The sequence below is a fragment of the Desmodus rotundus genome, chromosome 1 (assembly GCF_022682495.2).
Source record: "Desmodus rotundus isolate HL8 chromosome 1, HLdesRot8A.1, whole genome shotgun sequence".
NCBI lineage: Eukaryota > Metazoa > Chordata > Mammalia > Chiroptera > Phyllostomidae > Desmodus > Desmodus rotundus.
In genome coordinates this window covers 183,973,798-183,985,254 of record NC_071387.1, presented here as the reverse complement: position 1 = coordinate 183,985,254, position 11,457 = coordinate 183,973,798, and the positions used below count along the sequence as shown (strand labels likewise).

At 42.0% G+C, this 11,457-nt stretch overlaps 1 protein-coding gene across 1 annotated transcript; it reads left to right on the top strand.

Moving 5' to 3' along the window:
• The first annotated feature begins 8,325 nt into the window (after positions 1-8,325).
• Positions 8,326-9,234, top strand: TAS2R1 (taste 2 receptor member 1). The gene has a single exon (XM_024578389.2). It carries the CDS (start codon positions 8,326-8,328, stop codon positions 9,232-9,234), a length of 909 nt encoding a protein of 302 aa, XP_024434157.2.
• Positions 9,235-11,457: the final 2,223 nt, after the last annotated feature.

The window sequence follows — 11,457 nt, the reverse complement described above, 5'->3', positions numbered from 1 at the left end:
TTGTTTTTTTTTTACTTCTTTGGAATCAATGAATTTCACTCTATTATCTAATCACAGATCTTATCTTTCATCCCATTCATTTGTCCAACAGAAGTCCACAAAAAGTGGCTGGTAGATGATGGTGGGTAGATGGAATAATAATGTTACAAAGTTTATGTAATATTAAAGTTTGACTAGCAACATCTTTCTAAAGATGAGAAGCTTTATTCATTTTTCTTATGCATCTCATTCAGCAGATGTTTATAGAGCATCCCCATGTATATCCACACATACATGTCTATTCCAGGACACAGAATCGGGCCAGTGTTCCCAGAGTGCGTGAAGTAAGAAATCATGAAGACAGGTCCCCGCTGCTGGGGAAACAAAGGAAGGAAAACAACCCAGGTCTTCTAGGGGTTGACAAAACTGAGTCTGGGGAAGTCAAGGGGGAAAGGAAGAAAAAAGGTTCTGGACAGCCTTTGTGCGTGAAAACCTGAAATGCTCAATTTTATCGCATTGTAATTCCTAAGTAATAATCCTACCTTTGAGGGGCAGAAGAAAGGTTTCTCTCCTGGAATAAAAGAGAGACTTTTCAGATCGATCAGGGCATAAGTGGCTCTATCGGTTTCAAGATCACCCATTGCAACCAACTTATATGTAGACGCATATTGAAATGTATTGGACTGTGCATCTTCTGGATGAAATATAGGCAGCTGGAGCACAATGCCGGGATAGTACATGTAGTTTGGGATGAATAAAACTTCTGATGCCCATATGATAACCTTATGTTTTGGAAACTCTTCTTATAGCACAATAAAAATTTGAGTTGTCAGAGTGAATATGTGATGGGAAACAACAATTTAATGTATAAGGGAGACCTCAGAAAATAAATTTGTGGGGGGTTTTTGTTTTTAATCCTCACCCAAGGATATGTTCAGTGATTTAGAGAGAGAGAATGGGTGGGGGGAGGAGAGGGGTTGGGGAAGAAACAGTGATGTGAGAGAGAAACATAAACTGGTTGCCTCCCATACATACTTTGACCAGGGATCAAACCCACAGCATAGGTGTGTGCCCTGACCAAAGATCAAACCTGCAGTCTTTTGGTGCACAGGAAGATGCTCCAACCAACTGAGCCACTTGGCCACATCAAATTTGTATTTTTTCTAAACATTTTTTCTATAAACATGTTTGGCAAAATGAGTTGAGTGAATAGATCACTCAATCCTAGGTATATTGCTAAATGGCTAACTTCAAGCAGATCACTTCCCTGGCTCCAGTTCCTAAATGTGAAAGTAGAAAACGTATCTCTACCTTTCTGTGTAGCCCGCAGCTATTATACTGGGATGGCCCAAAAGTCCATGTGGTTTTTCCCGTAAAACAAAAGACACATTTTTCATCTTTACCAGTAACTTTATTAATTTAGATATTTTGAATATGTTGACTATCTCCTGGGTGGTATAATGTTGATTGTTCTCAATTAATGTCTCAATTTGATTGCTACCAACTTCAACTGTTCTACCTGCCTATGGAGCACTGTCCAGTAAGAAATCTCCAGCATGAAATTTTGCAAACCACTTCTGACACATCTGATCAGTCACAGTACCTTGTCCATACACTACACAAACTTTTTTTTTTTGCATTTCTGTTGCATTTTTACCTTTCTTGAACTAATAAAGCATAATATGCCAAAAATGTTGCTTATTTTCTTCCATCTTCGATATTAAAATGGCTACATAAAATTTCACCAATTTTGATGTTTTTTTTTTAATGCATACTGATATGACAGCCTTCACAATAAAATCTAACAAAATTGTTTTGAGTGACATTAAAGACAGCTAAGTGCTCCTAGAGCCATCTTATGGAAAAAAACCAAATGAATGTTTTAGCCAACCCAGTGTAACAAAAATCCACCTCAAGCTCCCTTCACCAAAAATTAGGAATTTATGGGTTCCTTCAAGCATCAAAGACAACAGTAAGTGAGGGCTGGCTCTGGGGCTGCGGTGCTCTGACCGCTGCTCTGCATCCTCTTCTCTGGACACTGCTGTCCTCTGTGTGAAATCCATTCTTAAGCAGGCCCGTGCTCGGCCTCAGGGTGGCAAGATGGCTGCCAGCAGCTCCAGACAAACTACTTATCTTTGATAAAGAGAACAAAGGTTCTCAGATTAGTCCTAACTTGACATATTTGGGCTTCATGCTCATCCCTAAATGAATCTCCTCCAATCAAATGAGTTATGGGTTCCAAGACCACTTATTGCAACAAATGTATATGTAGAAGCATATTGAAATGTATTGTTGTGCATCATGGAAATGAAATGTGAACTGTCACACCTGGGTCATGTGCTTATGCTTGGTTTTGAGATGGAGATAGTCCCGAATAAGACACATGAACAGGGTGGAGAAGAGATTGTTCCTCCAAAGAAAGTCAGGGTAAAGAGTAGGGAATGAATGCTCATCAGCCAAAAAATAGCACTTGTCCAACCTTCATGCCTAAAGCATTGGAAGGAACCTTCACTATCATCATTAATCCTAACGTGGAAGGCCGTGATCCTGAATGAGCCAGTAGGATTTGAAGTCAGGCTGTGGTTCACATCTTGGAAATGCTACTTTTTATCTGTGCAAATGAGGGCAATTTCCAACTTCCGTGCACCTCAACTTAATAATCTCTAAAGTGGGATAATATTGATTGCATAGAATTGTCAAGCGGGCAAATTGAGACTATGTCTGACAACCATGTAGCATTTTAAGCACTAAATCAATGGTAAGTGCTCTGCCCCTTCCAAAAAGCCTCTGGCCTCAGATTCTTTCACTGTGAATTCTTTCCATTCTCTAAGAAACACATCATTTCCATGTCATTTGAATTGTTCTGGTGCATAGAGAATAAGAAAAGCTTAACAATTGTTTGATAAATCCAGCTTAACATGGGTAATCAAATTTATCAAATGTAACACCGAAAAAAAAAACCCAACTGCAAACCAATTTTCCTTACGAATAAAGGAGCAAAAATTTTAAATGAACCCCCAGCCAGAGTCAGCTGTATATAAGGAGATTAGGCTGCCATGCTTAGAAGTTCTGACTTCAGGGATGCAAATGTCAACTCACGTACTCCGCTCTCATCGGGCTTCCTGTCACAAGATATGGCACCAGATGGGAGAGTCCAAGTGACGTGAATGCACAAAATATTCTGTTTCTTATTTATAGTGCTCACACACTCCAGTTGGCAATGTCTTCCCTACATAATCTTATCCAGTCTTGTGACTTTAAATATCATCTCTATGCGAGTAAATTTCAAATGCATATTTCTGGCTCTTGTAACTACCCAAATTCCAATTGTATAACCCACTGCTTAATAACATCTCCACCTGGAATAGGCATCTCACTAAACATGTCCAAAGCCGGGGCCTGGATCTGAATCTTCTCTAGTCTTCCCCTTCTTAAAAGTGGCACCAACTCAAAATGGATAATGCTAATGACCCAAGAGTAATTCTTGGTTATCTCTTCCCCTCACTACCCCTATCAAAGTCATCTGAAATCCTTGTGGGTTCTACTTTCAAAATATACTCCAAATCCAGGCACTTCTTCCCACCTTCTACCACCAACTTGATTTAGGCCAACAACATCCCCTGCCTAGTCTACTGCGCAGCCTTCAGATTGGACCTTGTGCTTCCAATCTTGCCCTTTCCTGACCCCCAAGTCTGTTCTCCAGAGTAAACCCCCCACCCTCAATCTGGCCTCACCACACCTGCCTCTCTATTCTCCTCTCCTCAGTCCCTTTCCCTTGCTCATGCTGCCCCAGCATTGAAATATTTGCCCCCTTGTTTTCTGGAACACTTCAAGCTCTCAAGCTCTTTTTATTTTTTACTCAAGGGGGCATTGCTGTCTCCCTCACCACATGGAAGGCTCATCCCCTAGACCTCCAAGAGATGATTCCTTTCATCCAGTTCTCTTTCCAATAACCACCAAGTCTTCAAGGACTCTGTCTCCCTGACCACACTCTCTAAAATAGCACTTTGCTCTACATTATCTGGAGGTATTTATTTCTTTACTCATTTAATTCTCATCTTCCCCACTAAAATGTAATTTCCAAAACAGGAACATTCTCTTGTTCATTACTATATGCTTCATGCTTAGAATAGTGCCTAGTCCATAGTCCATAATACACACTATAAATATGTGTTAAAGTATAGAGGGAAAAAGGAAGGGAGAAGAAAAGAAGTGAGAAAAGAAGGAAGAAATGGAAGGAGAGAAGGAAGAATCAGGGAGGGAGGGAGAGGGAAAGGGGGGAGTAAGGAACCACTTGAAATCTTACCGCTTAGTTTAGAGCTGAAGACAAAATCATGGGGACTGAAGTTATTCATGTGAGCCAAGGGCACCACCCCTGGGTCCTCCTCCTCCCTGTAACCAACACAGGATTCCTGTTTGTAAAGCACTTTGAGCTCTTTATGTGAAAGACTTAAATTCAGGCACCATTATTCTATTTGCTGCCCTGAGAATGCATTTCAGAATATTGTGAGGAGTAAAGAAAAGCACATAAGTATATGACTAAGATAAAAAAGGAGAAAGAGAAGGGACAAGTATAGGAGAGTGACCCGAATGTTAAAGGCAAAAATTTCAGTCTGAAAGCTGAGCTGCGTATTCAAGTGGAGAGAAGCAAAGGAGTGGATGGGGTGAATGATTGGTCTGAAAGAGTCTGGAGCTTTTTAACCAAACTATTGTGAATTTTAGATGAGATAAATTCCATATGGACTTTAACAAGGGCTGAGCTATGCTCCAGAGAAGATGCAGCAAGGATGTCTGTACTGGTTAGTCCAGGGTCTATTTCTCTCTCATTTGAACGATCTTATTAAATATACAATAATGTTAATACATGGGCACATTCCTTAAAGCAGGAATCGTTCCCTTGATAATGAAATGGGAAGACTCACTTGGGGAAGGTATTAAAACTATCGCTCATTTTCAAGATGACTCTAATCGCAAAGTAAATGTCCGTGTGCCACTGGAAAGCAGACAGATGATTATTACAGTGTTGTACCTGGTGACAAGCTTGCCAATGTCAGTCTAACTGCCTGTGAAAAAAATTGCACTTTCTTTTGAGGGGTTGAATGATCTGAATATAAATAAGTAACTCTTTCTGCCTGTCAGTTACCTTGAGAATATTTAGTATTGTCTCTTTTAATGACTGCTCATTACAGATGAGTGTGAGTGAGCGGATTTAATCAGGATAATATGGGGTAATCATCATGTGAATTTCTCCACGTCGGGACTTGTTCCATCTGTTCCAAGCCATTTGTCCGTGTAAAACTGTCACCATTGCGAGCCGATGACTGGCAGGTGAGGCCAGACATATAGGTTTTTCATCTCAGAGCCAGAAATTGTCTGATGTGTCCTTCTCGCTAATACCAACTGCTTCTTAAGAGATGCAAAGGGCTTCTATATTTAGGAGCATTTTTCTCTGGTTTGTTGCATTGCTCATTAAAATATTTAGCTCACTCTTGCTCAGCACAGCATGACAGAGGCTCGTGGTTATTTTGATTGATGTAGTAGAATCGAAGGGGAAGGCTGGATAACATGACCCCGGAGGTCTTCCCATCAGCACTGAAATGCAGCTGCCCCTGGGGTCTGAATAGGACATTAGTTTAGCAGCCACACAAGTACTCCGCTGCCACAGACAGACATCTCTTATCCAGCCCCTTCGGTGTAAGAAACACAAGTCTCCGGCGGGTTGCTGGCACTTGTCCAGAGATGGTGTGCCTTCAGCAGCCTTTGTGTGGGCTCACTAGAGGGACTGGCGATGGAAATTATTTAATGAAAAAAAAATGTAGCTTCAGCCTCATGAATTTTTATTTTTTACTCTGTGGGATTTCTGCATCCAGAAGAGCTGTTCTTTGTGAAATAAAGTTCTCTATGAAGAATTGCCTGTACTCCCCAAGCTAGTTCTAAGAAAAGTTATAATAGAATATTTGAGAATCAAATATCCCCTCAAGATGCTTGAATCCAAAAGACAAACAGCATGTTAATAAATGGAATTGGACACAGTTATTTCATTTGAGTCTTTGGTGTACTATGCAGGACCTCTGCTAGTTGGCTGTCAGTTCCGAAAGACTATATTACTATTCTAGAATCAAAATAGAATTTTTCCACGTTTCTGCCGTAGTTTTACCATTACTTTTTTTGCAATTTTGGAATGCCCAGACCGTGCCGAAGCACTCAGAATGCAAAGGTCTTGGCAACATTGGAGCAATCGGGAAGAGCTCCTTGCTGGTCTTATGATATGAGGTCTCTAGGAACAGAGTTGGAAAGCAAAAACTGTCTTTCAAGGTGGCTTTGTAATATTTATTTCTCTTTTCCTTTGTTATGAAAACCCTTATGTAATTGAATTTGGTTTTACCTAACAAATGCTCCATAAGCCAAACATCAAAGAATGAATGAATACTGGGGATGAGGAGAAAGCCCAGGCATGCCTTCACAGGGCTGAGCCTTGCAGAGCACGGGCTGGCAGCCAATATGTGCCAGCAAAGAGACCAGCACCTTGATAGAGGTTTGACTGAGCAACCAAGGAAATGGTAGCTACTTCTCTTTCAAGTGTTCTTAGCTTCGTTATTGCATAAATGGACGCCCTTCCATTTTTGCTTTTCCAGCCTGCAGAAGGTAAAATCAGAAAGTTTTTTTTTTTTAGTACATTTTTTTCCACCTGGAGGAGAAGAACAAGGTTTATTCTGATGGTCATGATCGACTCCAGATCTGTTTTGGTAGAAGCCACTGAGGAGCTGCCTCCTTGAAGATGTTCGTTCCCCTTCGTTCCCTTGGTCACTTGGAAGCTGCAACGACAATGAAGTGGAGCCTACATTGCACAGACATCACGTATTCTGAGAAGAATGACAAAGTAATTCACCGCTGGTGTTTTCATCTGGTTTTCCTGCCAGCGTTCTAAGTGTAAGATTCACCTTAAGTGTCGTTTATGACACCTCTGGACCAAGTGACATGTATCCAGGACATATGCCTCCATAGGGGATCTGCTGGGAATGTTGTGATCAAGTGCTAGGTTAGAAAAGCTTCAGTTCCCCCAGCATTTAATAAACTCTTCCCCACTTCGTGCTCTGGTGGTGAATTGTCCAAATAACCAATTTAGTTTGTTGTCACACTATACACATGGCTTGCTCTGCCTTTAGTCTCTGAGTGCCTGACAGACAGGAACTCTGTTCTGCCCACTGCTGTCCCCCAGTGTTTAGGGCAGTGGTCCTTAACTGGGTGTGATTTTGCCACTCAGGGAACATTTGGCAACATCTGGAAACATTTTTGGTTTTCACACCTGGGGAGGGGGGCGTACTATGGGCACCTAGTGGGTAGACTCCAGGGATGCTGGTGAATCCTACATTGCACAGGACAGCTCCCTCCTTGCACTGACAAAGAATTACCCAAATATTGATGGTGTTGACATTGAGAAAACCTGGTTTAGCATAAGACCTGGCACACCATGCATATTAAAAAATGCTAACTTAATTTTTCCAAAAATAGTCTTATAACAACACATTGAGTCACGTACTCTTATATTGTTACTTTTTCCCCTGGAACAACAAGCTCGCATCATAAAATTCTCCTGGTTTTGAAAGAATAACCAGGAAAAGGTCCCAACCCTTGTATTATTCTGCCGATAGTTGCTGGTGTGGATGGTGCCGACTGATTCTCTTGGCTGTGAATTACCTTCCTTTAGGCCTTTGACTGATTGAATACACATATTTGTGATGCTCTCTGTGTGTCACAGATGTTTTATCACGTCGCTGTTTTAAGTTTTAGGTGGTCCTGCAGTGTTCAGCCATTGCAGAGCGGAAAACAACTACTTAGGAGCCTTACGTTGCTGAGTGTCCTTCATAATGATACCAGAGGTGACAATTTCAAAAGAAAATATTTTTAAGAATACTTCTCAAACATTAAGTAGAATCCTACCTGTAGATACAAATATTCAGGCTACCGAGGAGGGGCTAAGAAACCTCCACTGATGATGCAGCAGAGGACCCCTTCTCCCAGCCCTGAAGGTGTCTCATTTCCAACATTTGCTTGTGATGCTGACATCGAAAGCTTACCTAGTCCTGGAAAATGCAAAAGCCATCACGAACAAGCAAATTGTTGCTAGACTATCTCTTTCTTATTTGACTGCCTTGGAACTACATAGAAAAAACTGTGCTATAAACACATGTACGTTACCTTCCTGCCTCACTACCTTTCTTATTAGAGCCGTGTTCCCCATCGGGGTTCAGTCTAGTTGAAGAAAAACAGAAAACTTCAATAATTCAAATTGTCCAAAAATATATAACTACACCAGTTTTTAAAATAACTGATTTTTTTGTTAAAATGCTAGAGTCTCTCGTTATTACCCATCTTATTTTTGCAACAATAGAGTGTCTCATGGGGGTTTTAGCAAATGGCATCATTGTGGTTGTGACCAGCACAGGCTCGATCAAGCAGAGAAAGATGCTGCCCTTCGACCTCCTCCTTTGCTTCCTGGCGACTTCCAGGATTTGTCTCCAGGTAGTCATGTTCTACTTTAATCTGGCTCTTCTTTCCCTGATTGAAATCTCTCTTTCTGCTGGGTGTTTTATAATTTTCATGTTTATATACAAATCGGAACTTTGGCTTGCAACGTGGCTCAGCGTTTTCTACTGCACCAAGGTCTCCACCATCGCTCACCCGCTCTTCTTTTGGTTGAAGTTGAGAATCTCCAAGTTGGTGCCATGGCTGATTTGGGGGACCTTGCTGTGTACATCTCTCACTTCTGTTTTCCACAGAAAATGTGCATGGATTCTCTTCCAAAAAACCTGGTCAAGCTTTTTCTTTCCAAATGCAACAACTCAAGTCAGAGAAATCAAAGAAATACCTGTGTTACAGCTTGTGGTTTTGGTCATTGAACTCTTATTGCCCTTAGTTATCTTCCTTATCTCTGTTCTTCTCTTGATATTTTCCCTGGGGAGACACACCCGGCAGATGATAAGCACAGCCACAGGCACCAGGCCCCCTAGCGTGAGTGTCCACATCAGCGCTCTCCTGTCCTTCCTGTCCTTCCTGGTCCTCTACGTGTCCCAGTACATGATGGCTACTTTAGTCCTTTCTCATATTTTCAAGATCAGAAACTTCATCTTTCTCTTCTGCCTGTTGCTAGTAGGTTTATACCCCTCTGTACACTCCATTGTCTTAATTTTAGGAAATCCTAAACTAAAACAAAATGCAAAGAAGTTCCTCCTCCACAGTAAGTGCTGTCCGTGAGAGAGAAGTTTGATTCATTCAAAGAACCCGCGGCTTGGTGAGTCAACAGTTCCCGTCACGCCTCCCTTAGCCAAGCAAACCGATCTGTTCATAAACACACAAAAAATCATCTAAAGACTGTCGAACCTGAGGCATTTTTATGGATTTGCTGCTTTTTCAAAGGGTTAAATTGATTTTCAGAACATAACACGCATTGATGGATTATATCAATATCCTTGTTGATTTTTACTATTGTTCTGCAAGATGTTACCTACCTAATTAGGGACGCCTGGGTAAGTGGTACACGGATCTTTCTGAATTATTTCTTACAATTGCAAGTGAACCGACAATTATCTCTAAGTGAAAAGTTTGAAGAAAAAGAAAAACACATTTGAACTTGTTGTGTCAGAAGGATACACAATGCTGGAGGAGCCCTGTGTGTCTGATGCCTAATCTTAGCTGATTTTCCCTTAACAGAAGGGCTGGCTGCTCATCTCTTGTTCACCTGTATGTTAGCTATGTTGTTTGTTAGTTACAGAGAATGGAACTGTTCTTCCACATCTGATCAGAGAAGAAGCTGGGCACAGGCCGGCCTTCTGTGTCCTTGTGCGCATGCTCACCTACTCCATGCTGCTGAGGGCCTAGGTGCCATGGTGACATGTCCCATCAACTAATAAGCAGGCAGACAGATGGAGGAGGAAGAGGAATGCAGGGCTGAGTCTTCATTTTCCATTTCCCCCAATTGGTAATGCTAAACAGACAATAGCTTACAAAGATGTTTCATTTTGCACTTGTGTGCTCAGCTTTGAGACCCTTTCAAATGAGGGTGGTAATTTGGAACTACCACACTGCATGTCTTCCCAACGAAGCAACATCAGTAGGTGGGCGGGGAGGGGGTGTCTCCATCTGCTTAAAGTCACAAACACATTTTCTATTTGATGATTTTGGATGCTAAGAAATGTATATTTCCAAAAGAGCTTCAGAACCCCTTTATGTCCAATAAAGTAAAAAATGTCCCTCAACTTGGCTGTAGATTGTAGTTCACATGTAATGATGAAAAGTGTGTTTAGATTTGTATGTCCAATCACCAGTAATGTGGATTCAAATACTGTTTTACTAGCCCAAGACTTGCAGGCCTGGTTGTACTAAACTAACACAGGCCTTTGCCTCTGAAGATCCAGGGAAGTATTTGCCTTCTTGGGGGTGGGAATTAAGCTCTGAGACTGATCTTCCTTGTCCCATAGATCTCATACTTCACTCCCCAAGGAGCAAAGTAACAGCCTCCATCTTCCTGCTATTTCCTTTTCCCACGGCCCCCTAGGTGGGAAGGTTTATAGCTAATTGTGCATGCAGGCAGCCAGCTCTGGGAAGAGCAGTTGGGTCCTGGAGGTGATTACTGCCCCCGCTTTGAGAAAGGACAGTGAAGAATCACATTTATTTTCTGCACATCTCAAGTTCGGATGCCTGCTCCTTGAGTCACAGTCTTTCAACCTGCAGGTGGATGGAGGGTGGAGGAGCAATTTCAAAAACTTCAGGAAGAAAAGTATACAACTCTCATGTGAGGTTTTCTCAGATACCAAATTCTGGTTCAATTTCACATGACTCCTGCTTCAATAATGCTAAAGAATGAAATAAATATTAAGGTATGACCGTTGCATACTTAAAAGTTACCAAGAGTTATAAAAAGGAGAATGCATACTAAAGCAACCTATTCTAGAAACAGTCTACTTTCCTGGAAATATATTTCTTCCAGAAATGTTGCCTAACTATCTTGTTGACAAATATTGCTAGGACACTAATTGCTCCATTGTAGAAGCAAAACAGACTCAGCCTTTGGACTCCCTGGAGCCACACTTATCTGCACTCCGTAGCCTTGACAAACTGTTTTGGTTCTGCTCACATAGGATGGGGTTAGCCTCTGTGGTGATGCAGCACCTCCCTCTACCCTGCCCCTGCGTGAATACTGTGGCCCTGGGAGGCTTGGCTGTGGGGGTCACATGCCCGTGGGTCAGGCCAGAGGACGGCTGATTACAGGACATGACACTGTCCACGCTTCCTCCACTTCCTCTTGCTTCCTGAGGAGATATCCAGCCCCCCGTGCTCAGTCGTTAGCAAAGGAGGATGGGCTACAAGGCAGGTTCTGACTGGAAAGAAAGTGGCAGACATCCCATTCCATTTGAGACCAGGGGTTCCACGTGTAGCCCCAAACCAGAGGACGAGTGCTGCAATGCTGCACTCCTCTCC

Coding starts and splice junctions, on each gene's coding strand:
- TAS2R1 (XM_024578389.2), top strand. CDS start 8,326: ATGCTAGAGTCTCTCGTTATTACCCATCTTATTTTTGCAACAATAGAG.